The following is a 17,282-nucleotide window of genomic DNA, read 5'->3' on the forward strand; positions in this document are numbered from 1 at the left end:
CTTGCGCTAACTTGAAACGGCCTGTATTGCCATTTCTAGAAGACTCCGAAAACAGCTAGTTGGGATGTGGCGTATGAGTGTGGTTAGGTTAATTGGTAAGCAGCTGTGTACCTATGTTGCTTCAAAGCAAGACGGACCTCGGAGGTCTGTGTATATAGGTGGGGACTCCATTTTTTGCATAAATTGACCCCAGTGCTATTGCAAACATGATGATGTCGTAGAACGTTTCATTCCCCACCCTTGCAGCTTCACCTAAACTATATATATCATCTGTCTGCTCTCCATAGTCTCACCACAAAGTCGCCTAGATAATTACATTTCTGAGACACAATGAAAGCCATCGTAATAAACGGTACATCGGCGTCCGTCGTCGCCGATCGACCAATCCCTAAGCCACGGCCGGATCAGATTCTGGTCAAACCCAGCTACGTCGCGCTCAACCCAACCGACTGGAAGCACGTGGAGTTCAACCTCGCAGCTCCAGGCTGTATCTCGGGATGCGACTATTCAGGAGTCGTCGAGGAGGTTGGCAGCGCCGTCACGAAGTCGTTCAAGAAGGGCGATAAGATTTGTGGCGTCGCCCACGGCGCCAACGCAGTCAACGTCGATGACGGCGTCTTCGCCGAATTCGCTGTGGTCAAGGGTGACTTGCAAATGCATGTCCCAGCTGGGCTTACCATGGAGCAAGCGTCGACCTTTCCGCTCGGTGCAATCACTTGCGGCCAGGGTCTTTTCCAGAAGGCGCTCAAATTGAATCTTCCTTCTGAGCCAACGACAAGTGGCGAATACGTCCTTGTGTACGGAGGAAGCACTGCAACTGGCAGCCTCGCGTGCCAGTATGTGAAGTTGGCCGGCTACAAGTGCATCACGACTTGTTCTCCCAAGCACAACGAGTGGATGAAGAGCCACGGGGTCGTTCCTTTCGATTACAAGGACCCCAATTGTGGTGCGAAGATTCGAGAGTACACGAAGAATTCTCTCAAGTATGTATTCGACACCATCTCGCTCGAAGATTCAGCAAAGATATGCTGCGAGGCATTGTCTTCAGAACCTGGCTGCAAGTACGGCTCTGTCCTCCCGCTTAAGCTTCCGCGAGACGACGTGGAGGCTCAATTCACGCTCATGTACACGATCTTCGATGAAGAGTTCAGGTTTGGTCCCACGGTGTTCCCACAGAGTCATGAGGACTTCGAGTTCGCCAAGATGTTCTTCGAGTTGACAGAGAAGCTCCTGGCAGAGGGTAAGCTGAAGACGCACCCAGAGAGGCTGAGAGAAGGCGGTCTGCAAGGTGTACTGAAGGGCATGGAAGAAATGAAGTCAGGTAAGGTGAGCGGAGAGAAGTTGGTATACAAAGTGGATGAGACTACGTAAAGAAAAGACTCGCAGATTATATGCTGGGAAAAGAAGAAATGACTCTGCATTGGGATATCAAATGCTGGCTGCACCTTCGTATCGTACAGAATGAAGCACTGGTGTCGCAATCGCTTAACGAGCAAAATCCTAGCCAAATAATACATGAATATTAGGGAAACCCATTTCGTTCACGTCGTGACAATTCTTGCCGCACCATGGCCTAGTGATGGTCGTGACGTCCAAGCATTTTTCCTCGCTTGGAAAGCGAAGCAGCTTGTCCCTGCTTGATCTTTGCAAGACGAGCCTACCGGAAAATGTTAGAAAATGCGGGAGGGACACGCATGCATCTTCGGTCTTACCTCTTCTGCGGCCTCAGCCTCGAGCCTTTTCACTTCAGCCCTGGCTTCCCTAACTGCAGCCTTTGCTGCGACAAGAGCACGGTCGGCCTCCCGTTCTGCAGTTTCAGCCTTCACGACTCGTTCCCTAGCGCTGACAATCGACGGATCCTCGTGGTGTCGATGAAGAAGATTGGTGCTATGGCTTGGCGAGTGGCCGACGTGCGAAGTCGTGGTCGTGTGCCGATCCGGTGAGCTTGACTTCCTGTGTGAAAACAGGCCAGACGAACGAGAAGGGGAGGTTCGAGAGGACGTCGTGGTTGTAGTCTGCCGGCTCACAGGCTCGGATTTCTTGCCGAAAAGACCACCCGAGCGGTTGTGGTGGGTCGTAGTCGTTGTCGTTGCCCGCTCAGTTGGGGTTACGGCCTCCCTCTTGGATCCAAACAGAGGCATTTCGACTAGAGATGAAAGAATTTATGCTAAGTTTCGAGTTAGAGTTGCGACAAAAAGTGCAGTGAGGGTTGGCAAGATACGTGATGACGCAAAACTGGTAGCGCTGGGAATTCTCGCTGATTATCTAGCACACCGGGCTCATGGGAGGCGTCATCGTACGTACGCGGTATCAAAAGCAGGATTTTCGGTGCTTCGCGGTCTATGACTTCAGCCGCGTGTGATGTCATTTGGGCTGCATGGGCTGGGTCGGTTGGCTACATTGAGGCCTTTGATTGGCTGAGATGAAGGACCCGGGACAAGGCTGAAGAATAAGGGCCGTCCAAGCCATGACAGAAAACAGTACAACAGACTTTGAGAGATGAATTCTGTAAAACTAATCGTGTTTAAAGAATCTTTAGAATACCTTCTAAGCACTGTATGATGCGAATATCAGGCAACGTTGTACGTGTATCATCACCTGATCATGATCGAAGCCCTAGAATATCGGGAACTGCCGCAAAAACTAGTCAAATTCGCTATGTGTATGAAGGGTTCCTCAAATTTCTCGCGCTGCCTTTCCACGGTGTGCCAAGCTATCAAATGAAGCAACCTCCTTTGCGAGCCTCATACTCATCGAGCAGAGCGTTTGCATGCTTCCACATCTCGCCCGCCATGCTCCTGAATTTTCTGCTGTCTCTGGGTCAGCGAGCTATTCATTGTCATCCACTGCAACCCTTTGTTGCCATCTTGCATTTATGACCTGTACTTTCGCGGCTAGGGATTCCTCGGCCAACTTGATATCGTTCACGTAAGTGAAGAAGACTTGATCATCCGCTCTTGCTCGGCACCCTTGTTCAGAGAGCGTGATGTTCACGTTGGCACATGGTTTCCGTGGCAGCGTAAGCGTGAAGCCATCAGAACTGGAATCCTTGTATCGAACAAGAGCCGCCTGCTGACTTTGGTGACTTGAACTTCACCTCCATCACAGCCAATTATTGACTTGGCTGCTATTTCAATCTTCTGCGCGGTGAGTTTGCCAACTTGGATACCATTAAGTATGATAGGCGCAGAGAACGAATTGCTCATGTTCTTCGTATGCTCGTCTGTGAAAGTTTTCAGAGTGACAGTCAACGTGTCGGACTGGTCAGGTGCGGGTGGCAATGCTGGTTTTGAGTCGAGCGCATCAACTAAAGGATCACAATGTGCAGCTTGTTCGCTCGATACCGCATTAAACCCCGTCGCTTCGGAGCCCCATGGGCGAACCGCTTGCATCGCAGGAGAGACCGAGTGTAGGCTACTTTTTTGACGGGACATCGCGTGGTGATTGAAAGACAGATAAAAATGTCGGAAGTGAAGAACTTTTCGGGTTCTTGACGTTTACGTTTTCAGAAGCTGGCCAAGGTACTATGGAGAGAATAGGTATGATTGATTACCTGTAGAATTGAGTATAGCCGTCACCTAGATGAAAAAGCACTTGGAAGGTCAAATGGTTCTTAACCACGGCATTAGGCACCGCTAAGTCTATCATGTCACATACGGAAATGATGCACATCCATATCTATTGAAATATGTTTTTCCCTGCCATCACCTCGAGCTGGTCAACCTGGCAAATCCAAAGACCAAGTTGACCAGCACGCCAGTGAACACGGCGATCATCCTCCGTCTGGTCCAGACGCCATCCTCTCTGAAACCCCAGACGATTGCGCCGACGGGCCAGAAGAAGCCCCAGATGTTGCCCCAGAACATGTCGTCGAGCGCCGATCCCTCGTCATCCTCTATGCTGCTTCCATCTGGCCCTATCTGCTGACTGTTCTGCGCGTCAGTGTCGAGCCAGCGCTCCTCCAGACGCCTCAAGTCATCGCCGTGCGGCATCGTGTCCGGCGTGTGCGTGTTGCTGAGGTGGGCGAGGAAGGAGGCGCGAAGCGTGGCCACGTCCGCAGCTGTGAAGCCCGTTTGAAGGAGGCGATCGAAGCCGAGCGGGCCCTGCGTTGCTGGTGGTACATGGCCGTTGTCTGCTGGAGAACCGGTTGAGGCTTGGCCGACGTTCTGAAGGAGCGCTTGCTTGGCCTCCTCTGCCTTGCGCGCCTCCTCTTCGAGATCCGATCTCGAAAGCACGTCCCCTATAGAGCAATGTATGTATTTGCGGAGCACGGTTCGTGCCCCGTCTTCATCGTCTCGTAGCGGCTGCTTGCCTCTCGACTTTGCCGAGCGGGGCGGAGGCGGTGGGGCGGCATCTTTGAGGTTCAAGGACTGGTACAAAGAAGAGCCATCCTCAAGTATCCTGCCAGAAAAGATGAGTCGCAGCCGATTGCGAACGTATTCTGTCGGCAAACGGTCTCGGATGAGCAGTTTGAGCGCAAGCGTAGTGGTTGTTTTCGGCGACAGAACAGGGATCGTAAGGTCTGGAATCGAGGCCGTGAAGCGGATTATGAGCTCGAGAACTTCCTCTGGCAAAGGGTTTGGTGCCATCGGGGAGAATGAGGTAGGCTGAAGTGGGCCAATCGAGACGCATGTAGAAGAGCATGACCTGTTTTACATTGAGGCCGCCCGCTGCAGCGCGCACAGACGAGCTTCTCTTGGGCGGAGTTGGGACAATTTGCAATTCGGCTCCAGAGTTGATAGATGGCCCACTCAGAAGATCCCAATCACTTCGTAAGACTTTTATGCATGTTGGTCCTCGTGTTGTAGAAATATATGCGCGCCTAGTACAAAAATATATTGAACTCACGAACTAAACCCAAGGGTGTATAATACCCCACAAGCCCCGCTTCGGGGATCAGAAGTCTTATAGTAACAATATCTGCAAAACTGAGAGCTAATTCACACAATCATCTATTCGCTTTTGATTCCAGGTTTATCCAAGATGACCATTGTTCACATTGTGCTATTTGGCTTCAAGCCTGATGCCACCCCTGCTCAAGTGGCGAAGGTATGAGGATTGAGCTCAGTGCCAGCTATACCGACAATGCTGACTTTCGAACAGGCATGTGCGGACATGTTGAACTTGGCGAACACATGCTTGCACCCAGAAACAAAGAAACCGTACATACGCTCTACCATGGGAGGCAAGAATAACAGCAAAGAAGGACTCGCGGTCAGATTAAATGCTCTTTGCCAGACCTTGACAAGCACTACATCGTGCTGATGATATAGCAGGGCGACACGACCCACGCATTTGTTATGTGGTTTGAATCTGAAGCCGACAGAGATTACTACGTAGAGAAGGATCCTGCGCATCAGGCCTTCAAACAGAGCCTAGCAGGCATAATTCAGAGTGCATGTGTTGTTGATTTTGAGACGGGAGTGTTTTGAACTTTGAGATACAGGCTCGAGGCAGGGAAAAGTTGTCTTTCTCCATTATGTATGATACGCTTTCTTTGAGGGGTAGTCTTTCTACAGAAGGAAAAAACGCCATTCCTATGCTTCTTTCGGTCGAAGATGCTCGAGTGTTGGTTACGACACGCTGAATGACTCGCCACATCCACATTGCTCAGCTACTCGACTTGTTAGCACATAAAACCCCTCAAAAATGCACGCAGCAGTCAACTGCCAGTGGCTACACTTACTGACGTTGGGATTTCTAAACGTGAATCTTGAGCTCAGTTTGTCCTCAACCCAATCCATTTCACTGCCGATGACCTTGATCAGAGCCTTGCTATCAATCAAGACTTTGACTCCATCCTGCTCAACCTGCTCGTCGAACTTGCCTGGCTTGTCCACATACTCCAAATGATATGCCGAGCCCGAGCAGCCCTTGTTCTTGACGCCCACACGTATGAGCTTGGGCTCGGGGTCGTTCAGCAGATTGCGGAGCTGAGACACAGCTGCAGGAGTCAGCGTCATCGCCGCTTTACGCGGACGTAACTTGCGCTTCTGCGGTGTGGCTTGCGAATTCGTGGACGCATTCGCCGCAGATGAGGTGGAAGGCTGTGCACGCGACTGTGGGGACGGCGTCACGGGCTGAGACGTCTGCGCTTCGCGCTCTGCAACACTGTAAGATGACGCGGGTTTCTCTGACTTTGTTTGCTTCTGCGGTTCGCTAGTCGACCAAGTGAACCGCTGGTCCGTCGTCGAGGCTGTTCCGCCGGCTAACAAAGGGTCTGGGACATCGGCATTTCTTGGTGGAGGCGGAGGAGGGTCTAAGGTCTGAGGCCGATACGCACTCTCAGTCATCAACTGTCTTTTTGATGACTGTCTGAAGGAGCGGTACGAGGAGAAGGTGCGCAGGCACTGCGGACATCGTCTTGGGGTTGCGGATGCGAAGAACCGAAAAACGGTGGCACATGCGGCCGTGCTGGATGATGCCATTGATGTTCTTGTTCGTGACGTGAAATAACTCAAAGAAAAACCAAGGCCGTGTTATACTACATAGGGCTCGTTGCCGACGACGATGCGGTCAGTGAAGTGGTGCGATTGAGTAGGCGAAAATGAACCGCGAGCCGGGGATATGTCATAGCGAACGATTCACGTGATATTGACATTTCTAAGCACCTTCAGAAGTTGTATGATTGGCCAACTGGTTTCGCGGGCAATCCCGACATGCGAAGCATCACCGAACTTTCTTGAACATGGTCGAATCACCATAGTTAACGTTGACAGTGAATGATATGCCATCATTATAGTCTCTAGGAAGACGAGCAGTCTGAATGGCTGAGTCATCCGCTTTTTGACAATAACGAAGGCCTGCGGTTGGATATGCTGCAGTGCCTCACCTATCCTACAATTTCAATCGCCTCTTTGAGGCCGGATCTGCACGCGGCTGTGGAAGGGCGTTACGTACAACTGAAACCAGCCAGCTGAGTGCAAGCAATCCAAGCGAGAATGAAAATACGAGAAACAAAGCGGGGGGGAGGGGGGGAGGAGCTCTTGCAGGTGGCCTCCGGGAACAGCGGCAATCAGCCGTTGGGCAGTGAATGATATCGTGACGAGTGTAAGGTATGGGCGAGGATCAGCAACTCAATGCACAGTCCGGCTCCATTTGTGGATGGGCCATAATAGAGGATCAGTTGAAACAGAGATACGATGGCTGTGCCAAGGAGCGTCAGGATGAGAGGAAAAACGTAAAACAGGTAGATTTATTCATCCTTCGTCCGTGCTAGCGAGCCATGAACGATGCTGTGCAAGACATGCTCCATCTATACGACGTGGTCCATCCCCTCAGTATGCCTTACCGCTGAGTGAATGGCGAGTAGAAGGCCGCAGCGCTGATGCAAGTTTTCGATTCTGCCATACGCATCGCTGACTGTATGTGAAAAGACTTCCGGAATGCCCAGCGCTTGGCCTGTTAAAACGTCGTGCCCAAATAGGACGAGTGTGCGAAGTCTTAGGATTCTCAGTCCTCTCTCTCCGCTTGGAGGAATCTAACCACACTTCCTAGGCAGACAAGAAGACCTAGCATTTGCGCCAAGCGCTACTTGCGCGGCGATGATGGATCAGCGGGCACTGACAAGACGCTGAACAAAGCGAGCGGCAAGATTGAGGACTCGTTGGCAGACAGGTTGAGGGGCAATGGGGGCTGTGCATGGAGAGGTTATCGTTCTAAGTTAGTGTAGGTGAAGGTTCCAGACAATGAACATGCAGGCGCAGCAAGCTCGTGATTCGTGTGTTGGGCGCCGCAGACAAAGCAAGGGTTCTGCGATTTGCCTGCAGTACTACCCGTACATATAATCCGCCAACTCTCCTAGCCTTCCGGCATAGTTACAAACTGCGCCAAAAAAAGGAAGAAATATTCAGTCTTGAAGTTTGTCCTTTTTGTGCCATAACTATTCAGAGTACGCTACAGCTGTAAGCAAGGCTCCATGACTGCTGAGATAATGTCTTCCATACCATCTGCGCTACCTGCGCTCGACACCTCTACTCCACCACAGTCCACAATATCAAGTCGGCGAGGCTCAAGGTCGCCGTTGTCAATAGACCTGAGCGATCTTCCGCCTCTAATAACACCTTCCCCGCCGACGAACACTCTTCTTATCACAGTAAGTTCATAGCAGAAAGCTGGTCTGCCCAGCGTGAGCAAAGGCTAACGCTCACCGCCAGAATCTCAACGACCCTGTCATCTTCCAGCCGGATAATCTGCAAAGAATCAAAGAGATCGTAAACCAACATGTTCCCATCCACACCTGGGCTCCTCTAAAGTCGATGCGACGCATCATCGTGTCCTTCTATTCGGTCGACGACGCCACCATCATACGGCAAGCTATAGACGGCGAGACCGTTATGGACTGTCGCGTGCGCGTCTACTTCGGTGCGGAGACCAAGATCAGTAACGAAGACCAGCACCTCAAGGCTCCGCACGCAGAAAAGCAGTTCTTCATCTCGCCGCCGCCTAGTCCGCCTCATGGCTGGGAGATGCGCAATGAAGATCCGCCGAACAAGGAGGTTCATGCCGAAGACTTGGCCGCGGCGCTGGCAAGGTTGCACGCCAGGGACGCCAGGCAGGACAGCATCGGGGACGAGCACATGGACGTTGAGCCCAGCAATGCTGCGAGCGGAGGCAGCGGGTTAAGGATGCGCAGCCGAAGCTCCACCCTGGTGTACCATCCAGAGCACGCGGGCGACAGCCCGGCCCTGCCCAGCATTTCCGTCGAGGATACGAGCGAAAGCGATCACGAGGCTGACTTGAGTCCCATGGAAGACATCCGGAGACCGGTAGTCCGCACATCAAGGCCGCCCATCGAGCTAATGGAGCACTGAGCATGATTAGGCTGCCCGTGCGAGGCTACACCATGTCCCCACCCAGCTCATCTAATACTTTTTATTATTCATATCAACTGACGCGGTTAAAGCATTGCATTTAGCGTTCTTTGTTTTTAAAGTGATGGGGCCACATTCTTGTAGAAACATGACCCGGTATATCAAAGTACAATCTCATTTTTCGCATAATCGAGCGAGCACTCTGAGGCTGAGGAAACTGGCCCAGAAGCCATGCTGAATAGCTTAATAAAATTATATGTCTTTCCCACTTCTGGCCTGCAGACCCATTAAGATCTACAATACGTACGCGAGACATCACCTACGTGTTCTGGCTGGATCTTGCCCAAGCTATCTCCATTTCATACTCACACCCAGGCACTATCTGATGTCTATGAATTGCTTCAATGCCTCTCTTCAAGGACTCCAATTAATCATTGTTATTAAGGAGTCCCGCCGGACAGACAATATGTGGACCTGCTCTGATATGACCGATGAATGAGGACCATGACGTGGATCATCTGGATAAAGAGTTCAATGCTTAATGCTCATCATTGGTTCGCTCTAGAAGCGAACTACACTATTGACCGGACCATTCATGCCAGTGACCAACTGCGATCTAGACGTCCAGTCAATTTTTATTTGACTGCGATGTTAAAGGGTAATATAGTCCGTGTAAAAATCGATCTTTTTTGCCTCCACATTGCCAAAAGGTTGCCCTCTCTATTGACGACCTTTGTCGACTTATCGAATGCCCATCTAGCAATTCTTCATCGATGCAAAAACATGATTTTGATCGTGATGATAAGCATCATCCTCGTTTATTTCTGCGTTGCTTCGGTAGGTTCCTCAACAGCTCCATCCGCTACTGCCGCCTCTTTTGCCTTCTTTTTGGCAGCTTTCTTTGCGGCCTTTTTTGACATTTCACCCTCCTTAGCCTTTTCCTCCTTTTGATTACCAAACATCTTTCTCCATTCCTCAGCTTTAGCAGGCGCAATGCGCTGGAAAAGGTATTCTGGCGTTCCAATCTTGTGGCCACCTTGAATTGAATCAACCTTCCACTGGTCGGGTATCGACTGTGGCGATGTATTGAGCTGTCGATTGATTGATGCCGCAGTATCAGGCATATAAGGCTCAAATACACTTGCCAGAAGATGTATGAGGTTGATAGCAAGGTTCACCACTGTGTTGCACTTCTCTGGCTCCTCCTCCACAAGACGATTACTAAGGTTATTTGATTGTAGAAAACCGTTGCCAAGCTGAGAAATCTGTAGTGCGGTTGCCAGACCAGCACGGAGCTTGACAGCATCGAGCTCTTTAACATACTGTGCCAGGAGAGCATTGACTTCATCTTTGAATTCCTTGAAAGATAACTCTTCGTGGTTTGCCGCGGCAGGAACAACGCTGTTGTAATGCTTCGCCGCGACGAACTTGATGACACGACTAACAAAATTGCCAAGGTTATTTAGGAGCGTGCTGTTGTTCGCTGTGATAAATGAGTCCCAGTCGAAATCCGTATCACCACTTTCCGGGCGGTGAGACAGAAGATAGTATCGCCAAACATCTGAAGGCACACCAGACTTCTGTGCAGAGTCGCCAAACACACCGATGCCTCGGCTCTTTGAGAATTTGCCTCCTTCGTATGTGAGATATTCGCACGCCGAGAGATGGTGGAGTTTCGTCCAGTTCTCACGAGTTCCGATTTGCGAAGCAGGGAATTGGATGGAGTGGAAGATCACGTTGTCCTTACCCATGAATTGATACAATTGAACATCAGGGTTGCGCCACCATTTCTCCCATTGATCTGTGTACGTTGCAGTGATCGAAATGTATCCGATCGGCGCATCAAACCAGGAATAGATTACTTTGTCTTCATAGCCAGGCAATGGAACTTTGGTACCCCACTTATAGTCACGCGTAACGCTTCTTGCTTGCAGACCTTGCTTCAGCCAAGCTGCGGTTATGGCAGTTGCATTGACAGACCAAGGAGACTCGGCGATGCGCTCTTGGAAGAAGGCTTCAATCTCGCCCTGTAGCTTGTCCAGCTCAAAAAACATGTGTGTGGTTTCCCTCTCCACAGGCTTTGCGCCGTCCATTTTACAGCGTGGCTCTATGAGGTCAAGAGGATCGAGAAGACGGCCGCATAGATCACACTGATCACCTTGAGCATCTGGGTACTTGCAATGAGGGCATGTGCCTTCGACAAAACGATCAGCCAGAAACGACTGGTGCTCAAGGCAGTATAGCTGGGTGGTCGTAAGTTCCTTCAAGAAACCATTCTCCTTCAGCTTTAAAAACATTGCCTGGGTGACTTCGGTTTGCTGCTGTGTGGTTGTTCGACCAAATTTATCAAAGCTGATATTGAACCAAGCATAGACACCGGCATGGACAGCGTGATATTTATCGCAAAGTTCTTGTGGAGTAATCTTCTCAAGAAGTGCTTTCGTTTCTGTGCTTGTTCCATACTCGTCCGTTCCTTATGAGCAGGCGCAGTTAGCGTCAAGACGATTTTCCAGCCATGAGACGCTTACCACAGATGTATAGAGTGTTGATTCCTCGGGCTCTTGAATATCGTGCAAAGACGTCGGCAGAGAGCACTGAGCCAATTATATTTCCGAGGTGAGGCACATTATTGACGAAAGGCAAAGCAGACGTGATCAGAATATTCCGCTTGCCCTCCTGTGGAAGGATAATTCCCGACGCCATGTTCGTCTTTCGTAGGTTGAGGATCTTTTCGACGTGCTTAGCTTGAAGTGGGAATTTCACACAAGGTCGCTGGGCGCATGGTGAGTCAAAAGCCTAGTACAAACGTGTGGGCAAGGATTATGTGCGTCAGAGATCAGGTAGTTCAGGCACCAAAGGCGTCAAATCTGGCATCAACCGCGGGGCTGCCCCAGGGTTACTTACCTCTGTCTCTTCGTTCTGGCAACCCCGCATTGGGAATACAAAAGAGTCTTTTATAGCCATCAATGGCTGTGGGCAGGCACCTAGTTCTATCGCTCAAGCCCATTTCTCACTGAACAAATTATTTCTGAAGTTAGAACTACACGATCCCGTCGAAAACGATCAACAACGCGCTTGCTATCTGCCGGCTTGGTTCGTACAAGCCGAGAGCGTCCATGGCAAGGACATATATCAAGTTCTTTAGCATATAGTTGAAGAGATGGCACGCTGTCTATCTTTAACACTATGCACGTTCAACGAAGTCTAGGAATAGATCTGTCTCCTTGCGAATCTCTGTTGTGTCCCTCGTGCTTCCGCTTGCTCAACGATCTTTTCCACAAAGGTCCTTATACAACCTTGATTCTCTTACGATCCCATTTTGATCTCGGGCAGAATTCTCATTTCCATTTCAAATCTCGACGCTAGTTTTATATGTTGATTGTCACTTGCGAGTTTGGCTCTTGAACTAGGCGTAGCCGCTCTCTGTCTTCATACGTGGTCGTGGCCAAACAAATCTTGGCCAACAGCCCCAAAGATATAAAAAATTGAAAAGATCAAATCCAGTATTTGTAGGAGTCAATCTTCTATCTCGATTAAGGAAGCAATGAAGTCTCAACACGATGTGGCTAGGGTCGTCCCTTCAACATCGATGCTCGTGTTCCGAACGCTCGCTCGTCACACGCTTCCTTTTTCAATGCATCCATAGTTTCTTGTCTACCTCGAGCCAGTGTCAATTAAATATGCTAACGAGAATGTCAGTCGATTCACGAACTTGATGAATGGAGAATCGAAAGGATTGCCGGAGAAGTTCCCGTGCCATCGGTAATGGGATAGCGCAAGGAACATGCTTTGTTTTACTATTCCTTATATTTAAGCAACGATCGGCAACGGAGTGGAATAGAACTGGTGGCTTTCTTCAATTCATATATAGGCGATATTCATAGCAGAGAATTCTGAATTGATCTTTGACGGCTTTGTGCAGAAACGAAGCTTCCATTTCTCTTATGCACGCAGGACCACTCAGAAGACTTCTAAATATCAACATCAATACTTGCCTTGCACATAATAGCACCCTGTCGTACACGCGAGAGTGAAGTGGCTGTTCAGCGATGACGTAGAGAAAGTGAAGAGCAAATCGTGGGGGAGAGAGGACGCCCAAAGTGGAATGTGCTCCGACGTCTTCCTGGTCAGCCATCGGAAAGTAGGGACATGTGAACGTTCCGTCTCCGCTCTAAATGCGAACCGACTCGCCAGGAACACTAAGATGTGACAATTTGGAGTCGCCAACACCGACCTCGATCTCGCGCCGTCAGAGCCACAATGCCTGGGTCCTCAAGGCTGCCAGTCAGCTTGCGCGACACTGCTCCCAAGCTGTCTAAGCAGCGGCAGTTGGTAATTCTTAATCTTGACTTGTACATATTTTCCAAACCCAACGTTTTGCGAGTCTACCTCTAACTTACGATTACGTAGGATCCGCAACATCGTCTTCTTATTGTTCTGCCTGCGATGGACCCGAAAAGTGTTCTATCAGCTCAAGGGTCGCGGTCTCTTCGGAACGGCAGAGGATTTCTACAAGGCGGCGAAGAAATACCTCTTCCGAAAGTTCCTTTCTCTCCCCGGCGTGCGCGATAAGGTGCAGCTCCAAATAGCCGAGGCGAAGATCAATATTGAGAAGAGTCTTGTACCATCCGGTCCTGGTGTTGAGCGCTTCACAAGCTTGCCGAAAGATGGATGGACCCCGGACAAAGTACGCGATGAGCTTAAGAAACTTTCGGAGATGAAGCATACACGCTGGGAAGAGGGCCGTGTGTCAGGTGCAGTATATCACGGCGGAGAGGATTTGAGCAAGCTCCAGACAGAGGCATATGGCATGTTCACTGTCAGCAACCCACTTCACCCTGACGTGTTCCCTGCCGTGCGTAAGATGGAAGCCGAAATTGTTGCAATGGTTCTGAAGATGTTCAATGCTCCGGAAGGGGCTGCTGGTGTAACCACCAGCGGCGGTACTGAGTCCATCCTCATGGCATGTCTCAGTGCTCGCAACAAGGCTTTGAAGGAACGCGGCATTCGAGAGCCCGAAATGATCATTCCAGACACCGCACACGCAGCGTTCATAAAGGCAGGGAGCTACTTTGGTATCAAAGTGCACATTGTAAAGTGCCCGGCCCCAAGTTACAAGGTACACATACCTTCTGTCGCTGCGCTGATCAACCCGAACACGGTTCTGCTCGTCGGCTCCGCGCCAAACTACCCTCATGGAATCATCGACGACATCTCAGCTCTTTCGCGACTTGCGCACAAGAAGAAAATACCTTTACACGTAGACTGCTGTCTCGGCTCATTTTTGATGCCATACATAGCTCAGGCTGGTTTTGAGATCGAGCCTTTTGATTTCCGGGTCAAGGGTGTTACCAGCATAAGCTGTGACACCCACAAGTATGGCTTCGCGCCGAAAGGAAATTCCACTCTACTTTATCGTGACGAAAGTATCCGCACGTATCAGTACTTCATCGCGCCAGATTGGCCGGGTGGAGTCTATCCATCCCCAAGCATTGCTGGATCGCGCCCAGGCGCACTCATCGCAGGCGCCTGGGCAAGCATGATGCTCCAGGGCGAGAGTGGCTACATCTCAGCATGCCATAAGATTGTTGGCTGTGCCAAACGCATTGAAGACGCTATTCGTTCCGAAGAAGGGCTGAAGGAAGACCTTCGCGTCATTGGCAAGCCGCTCGTCAGCGTCGTGGCTTTCACGAGCAGCACAATTGACATTTATGGTGTTGCAGACACCATGAGCTCCAAAGGATGGCATTTGAACGCCTTGCAGAGCCCACCAGGTATTCATATTGCCGTCACGCTACCGATTGTGGCCAGCGTTGAGGAATTGCTGAAGGACCTCAAGGAGAGCGTTAAGGAGGTGGCGGAGAAAGAATTGAAAGCCAAACAAGAGGGCAAGTCGAATGTACACAAGGGGACTGCAAGCGCTCTTTACGGTGTTGCTGGGTCGTTGCCTGACAAGACCATTGTTAGAGAGGTTGTGAAGCACTTTTTAGACACACTGTACAAGGCATAATGTGGCGGTCCGCTATGTACACATGCGGCGTTCTGTTCCATCTATATGCATTTTTTCAGAATCAATCCATCGATGAGGTGTTTTTCTTTTTATAAAAAAAAGATCAAATCAAACTATCGCTTGGAACAAGCTTGTGATCGCAGAATTTGTCAACCGTGTACCATTTCTATGCTTCACTGGCTTTCTCCGCATTTTCCCAACCCTCGAGAAAGGAAAGTAAGTTTGCACCTAGACGATCAACGACATAACCACCCTCTAGCAAAATCGCACATGGTAATTCTTTTACGCAGGTATTCCCCCTAATAGCTTCAGCCATAACCCTGTAATCCGGAGTCTCGATCTTGAAGTTCCCAAGTGGATCCAAATGATATGTGTCAAAACCTAAGCTCACGAGGAGGTAATCTGGCTTGAAGTTTTCAAGCTCGCCGAGGGCAAGATGCAGCTTCTTCATGTATTCTTCGAAAGAAGAGCCGGACCTGAGCGGAAAATTGCACGTATATCCGTAGCCGGCATCTGCACCAAGCTCATCCTCGAATCCTGAATAGTAGGGATACTCATCTTCTCCGTGAATGCTAAGGTAAAGCACGGACGGATCGCTGTAGAAGGCATCTTGGGTTCCATTACCGTGGTGGAAATCGATGTCGAGGACGGCGATGCGAGGCGAACATTTGGATGAAGCGCCCACGTCAGTTTTCAATCCGGAAACTTGACTAATTGGAAGAGTGGCTGTAGTCCCTTGTTCTCTAGCTGAATCTCCATTCTGCACAGTTTGGCACCGTGGGCAGCAGTTCATGCGTATAGAGTCAACGGCTACCACAATGTTGTTCACATAACAATAGCCACCAGCCATGTACGTGTTGCAATGATGACCAGGTGGCCTACAAAGAGCGAGCACGGTTTTTGACTTTGAAGATGGCGTCGACAATAGCGACACGTGTTTGATGGCATGAAAGGCAAGATTTGCACTCGCAAGTATAGCTGGCCAAGTATCCTTGCAAATACCGCTGCTCATGTCGAACGAATAGTAACCGGGACGTGAGAACACGTCCTTTGGAGGCCTTCCATCTTTGGGATTCCGAAGTCTCGTCGGGATGCGGAAGCATTCTGGAAGCACACTTTCATCCTCGCCTACCAAACCTTCCTTGACCCATTGCTCGTGGCAGAATTGAAGATGTTCCAGGTACCCATGATCGTGCGACTTTTTGATGAGTTCGTAGAGCGTCGATCGCTCATCTTCAGCTGCTGCACTCAGCGACAACTGCACGACCTGGTGCTGGGATGCCGAAGATAGGGCGTTCAGAATTGCTTTGAGACGTTCGGGAGACTCGAGTGCTGGAATGAGCTTCGCACCGAGCAGCTCCACCGTGCGGTGCGTGAGCGTGGTCGGGTCGTGAAGTACTAGCATGTTACACGATTGTCCGAGAGTCCTTTACGGTCTCACTGTTCTTTCGAAAATGAGAGGAACGACAAGGTGGATCCGGTTTTTTTTCTCCAGTTTCTGTGGGCGTGGCCAAAAATTCTGGCCACACTCGTGTCAGCACTCTTCTGACTGAAAGAGCAGCTGGCGGGAAGGCAAGTAAACTGTCATCTCAATTGGTGTGTCCCGAATGCCTGCGACAGTTGAATTGCGATACCACAAGCACGAAAGTAATGACCCATGATACGGATTTGTTCGCCAAGATGGGAATAGACACATTACCCGGCGACTCCCGACATTTTAGTCCTGCAGTTGAGAAAAAGTTTTGTATCTAGATTAGATGCTGTTCAAGAAAATGACCTTACGGAAGAAGATTCCCAAAGAAAAAAAAGAAATATAAGAACTAAAGAAACCAAGCTGATCTTGTAGAGATGACGACGAGTAAATGCGTGAATCTGATCGATTTGAGATGTTATAATGAAAAATAAACCTTATAGTATATCACATACGGTCATAGGATGAGGAAAACTGGAGTCCCCGTCCGCTCACTCTTACATAAACCTCATACCGGCCCATTAGTACTACGGTGGGTGACCACGTGGGAATCCGGCGCTGCTGTATGTTTTCTTTTTTTGCCATTTTTCTCTTTTTTTTTCTTTGCTGTCCAAAATGCAGTCAATGCTTAACTAGATTATTACTTCACTTTGACACGGGCTGCAAAGACGCCATGCCCCATTCGCGAACTCGGGGCTTTGCAGACCATATCCAAGCGTTCAAGCTGGATTATCAGGGCGGTGTCATCGGATGCGAGCTCCCTGCGAACGGACTGAACTACTCTGTACGTGACAAAGTGCAAGCGTAACATAACCTTCAGATTTATTCAAGGCAGCGTCATCGTCAGTGTAATTCTGGACTCGCAGCATACCATCAATATGTCTCTCCAACGTTTTATTCTGCTTTCACAGTTGATCGTATACCCACTGAGCATTGATCTCTTTTTGAAGCTGCGCCATCGTTAAGGACAGGACGTGCATGCAGGGTC

At 49.9% G+C, this 17,282-nt stretch overlaps 10 protein-coding genes and 1 non-coding gene across 11 annotated transcripts; 5 read left to right on the forward strand and 6 right to left on the reverse strand.

The window, feature by feature from the left end:
- Positions 1 to 330: 330 nt before the first annotated feature.
- On the forward strand, positions 331 to 1,371 carry PV09_07314 (uncharacterized protein; the record flags this gene model as incomplete). The annotated part of the gene is made up of 1 exon (XM_016361068.1): positions 331 to 1,371. One exon carries the CDS (start codon positions 331 to 333, stop codon positions 1,369 to 1,371), a length of 1,041 nt encoding a protein of 346 aa, XP_016211144.1.
- PV09_07315 (uncharacterized protein) lies at positions 1,130 to 2,497 on the reverse strand. Its single transcript, XM_016361069.1, has 2 exons — positions 1,713 to 2,497; positions 1,130 to 1,657 (listed from the first exon to the last, which is right to left on the reverse strand). Exons 1-2 carry the CDS (start codon positions 2,139 to 2,141, stop codon positions 1,574 to 1,576), a joined length of 513 nt encoding a protein of 170 aa, XP_016211145.1. The 5' UTR covers positions 2,142 to 2,497; the 3' UTR covers positions 1,130 to 1,573.
- Positions 2,498 to 2,829: 332 nt separating this feature from the next.
- Positions 2,830 to 3,392, reverse strand: PV09_07316 (uncharacterized protein; the record flags this gene model as incomplete). The annotated part of the gene is made up of 2 exons (XM_016361070.1): positions 2,830 to 3,048; positions 3,078 to 3,392. The coding sequence occupies 2 exons, from the start codon at positions 3,390 to 3,392 to the stop codon at positions 2,830 to 2,832; spliced, it is 534 nt and encodes a 177-aa protein (XP_016211146.1).
- Positions 3,393 to 3,525: 133 nt separating this feature from the next.
- Positions 3,526 to 4,811, reverse strand: PV09_07317 (uncharacterized protein). Its single transcript, XM_016361071.1, has one exon. It carries the CDS (start codon positions 4,587 to 4,589, stop codon positions 3,705 to 3,707), a length of 885 nt encoding a protein of 294 aa, XP_016211147.1. The 5' UTR covers positions 4,590 to 4,811; the 3' UTR covers positions 3,526 to 3,704.
- Positions 4,812 to 4,875: 64 nt separating this feature from the next.
- Positions 4,876 to 6,530, reverse strand: PV09_07318 (uncharacterized protein). Its single transcript, XM_016361072.1, has 2 exons — positions 5,687 to 6,530; positions 4,876 to 5,614 (listed from the first exon to the last, which is right to left on the reverse strand). Exons 1-2 carry the CDS (start codon positions 6,426 to 6,428, stop codon positions 5,574 to 5,576), a joined length of 783 nt encoding a protein of 260 aa, XP_016211148.1. The 5' UTR covers positions 6,429 to 6,530; the 3' UTR covers positions 4,876 to 5,573.
- PV09_07319 (uncharacterized protein) lies at positions 4,897 to 5,655 on the forward strand. Its single transcript, XM_016361073.1, has 3 exons — positions 4,897 to 5,049; positions 5,104 to 5,214; positions 5,277 to 5,655. The coding sequence occupies exons 1-3, from the start codon at positions 4,984 to 4,986 to the stop codon at positions 5,430 to 5,432; spliced, it is 333 nt and encodes a 110-aa protein (XP_016211149.1). The 5' UTR covers positions 4,897 to 4,983; the 3' UTR covers positions 5,433 to 5,655.
- Positions 6,531 to 7,782: 1,252 nt separating the features above from the next.
- PV09_07320 (uncharacterized protein) lies at positions 7,783 to 9,097 on the forward strand. Its single transcript, XM_016361074.1, has 2 exons — positions 7,783 to 8,095; positions 8,157 to 9,097. The coding sequence occupies exons 1-2, from the start codon at positions 7,919 to 7,921 to the stop codon at positions 8,811 to 8,813; spliced, it is 834 nt and encodes a 277-aa protein (XP_016211150.1). The 5' UTR covers positions 7,783 to 7,918; the 3' UTR covers positions 8,814 to 9,097.
- A 43-nt stretch (positions 9,098 to 9,140) lies between these two features.
- On the reverse strand, positions 9,141 to 11,608 carry PV09_07321 (methionine-tRNA ligase). The gene is made up of 2 exons (XM_016361075.1): positions 11,342 to 11,608; positions 9,141 to 11,286 (listed from the first exon to the last, which is right to left on the reverse strand). The coding sequence occupies exons 1-2, from the start codon at positions 11,514 to 11,516 to the stop codon at positions 9,632 to 9,634; spliced, it is 1,830 nt and encodes a 609-aa protein (XP_016211151.1). The 5' UTR covers positions 11,517 to 11,608; the 3' UTR covers positions 9,141 to 9,631.
- Positions 11,609 to 12,992: 1,384 nt separating this feature from the next.
- Positions 12,993 to 14,957, forward strand: PV09_07322 (uncharacterized protein). Its single transcript, XM_016361076.1, has 2 exons — positions 12,993 to 13,165; positions 13,224 to 14,957. The coding sequence occupies exons 1-2, from the start codon at positions 13,074 to 13,076 to the stop codon at positions 14,821 to 14,823; spliced, it is 1,692 nt and encodes a 563-aa protein (XP_016211152.1). The 5' UTR covers positions 12,993 to 13,073; the 3' UTR covers positions 14,824 to 14,957.
- Positions 14,756 to 16,592, reverse strand: PV09_07323 (uncharacterized protein). Its single transcript, XM_016361077.1, has one exon. The coding sequence runs from the start codon at positions 16,226 to 16,228 to the stop codon at positions 14,990 to 14,992; it is 1,239 nt and encodes a 412-aa protein (XP_016211153.1). The 5' UTR covers positions 16,229 to 16,592; the 3' UTR covers positions 14,756 to 14,989.
- Positions 16,593 to 16,747: 155 nt separating this feature from the next.
- PV09_07324 lies at positions 16,748 to 16,864 on the forward strand. The gene has a single exon (XR_001622107.1). It is a non-coding gene; the product is annotated as a 5S ribosomal RNA (ribosomal RNA).
- Positions 16,865 to 17,282: the final 418 nt, after the last annotated feature.

The sequence above is a fragment of the Verruconis gallopava genome (assembly GCF_000836295.1).
Source record: "Verruconis gallopava strain CBS 43764 unplaced genomic scaffold supercont1.28, whole genome shotgun sequence".
Taxonomy (NCBI): domain Eukaryota; kingdom Fungi; phylum Ascomycota; class Dothideomycetes; order Venturiales; family Sympoventuriaceae; genus Verruconis; species Verruconis gallopava.

Excerpts from the sequence above, each read along its gene's own strand:
- PV09_07323 (XM_016361077.1), bottom strand. The coding sequence starts at position 16,228 with ATGCTAGTACTTCACGACCCGACCACGCTCACGCACCGCACGGTGGAG.
- PV09_07317 (XM_016361071.1), bottom strand. The coding sequence starts at position 4,589 with ATGGCACCAAACCCTTTGCCAGAGGAAGTTCTCGAGCTCATAATCCGC.
- PV09_07318 (XM_016361072.1), bottom strand. The coding sequence starts at position 6,428 with ATGGCATCATCCAGCACGGCCGCATGTGCCACCGTTTTTCGGTTCTTC. Across the intron at positions 5,615-5,686 it reads GTTTAGAAATCCCAACGTCA|CTGAGCAATGTGGATGTGGC; the intron begins GTAAGTGTAGCC and ends CAAGTCGAGTAG.
- PV09_07320 (XM_016361074.1), top strand. The coding sequence starts at position 7,919 with ATGACTGCTGAGATAATGTCTTCCATACCATCTGCGCTACCTGCGCTC. Across the intron at positions 8,096-8,156 it reads CGAACACTCTTCTTATCACA|AATCTCAACGACCCTGTCAT; the intron begins GTAAGTTCATAG and ends GCTCACCGCCAG.
- PV09_07319 (XM_016361073.1), top strand. The coding sequence starts at position 4,984 with ATGACCATTGTTCACATTGTGCTATTTGGCTTCAAGCCTGATGCCACC. Across the intron at positions 5,050-5,103 it reads CCCCTGCTCAAGTGGCGAAG|GCATGTGCGGACATGTTGAA; the intron begins GTATGAGGATTG and ends ACTTTCGAACAG. Across the intron at positions 5,215-5,276 it reads ACAGCAAAGAAGGACTCGCG|GGCGACACGACCCACGCATT; the intron begins GTCAGATTAAAT and ends ATGATATAGCAG.
- PV09_07321 (XM_016361075.1), bottom strand. The coding sequence starts at position 11,516 with ATGGCGTCGGGAATTATCCTTCCACAGGAGGGCAAGCGGAATATTCTG. Across the intron at positions 11,287-11,341 it reads CAACACTCTATACATCTGTG|GAACGGACGAGTATGGAACA; the intron begins GTAAGCGTCTCA and ends CCTGCTCATAAG.
- PV09_07315 (XM_016361069.1), bottom strand. The coding sequence starts at position 2,141 with ATGCCTCTGTTTGGATCCAAGAGGGAGGCCGTAACCCCAACTGAGCGG. Across the intron at positions 1,658-1,712 it reads AGGCTGAGGCCGCAGAAGAG|GCTCGTCTTGCAAAGATCAA; the intron begins GTAAGACCGAAG and ends ATTTTCCGGTAG.
- PV09_07322 (XM_016361076.1), top strand. The coding sequence starts at position 13,074 with ATGCCTGGGTCCTCAAGGCTGCCAGTCAGCTTGCGCGACACTGCTCCC. Across the intron at positions 13,166-13,223 it reads GTAATTCTTAATCTTGACTT|GATCCGCAACATCGTCTTCT; the intron begins GTACATATTTTC and ends ACGATTACGTAG.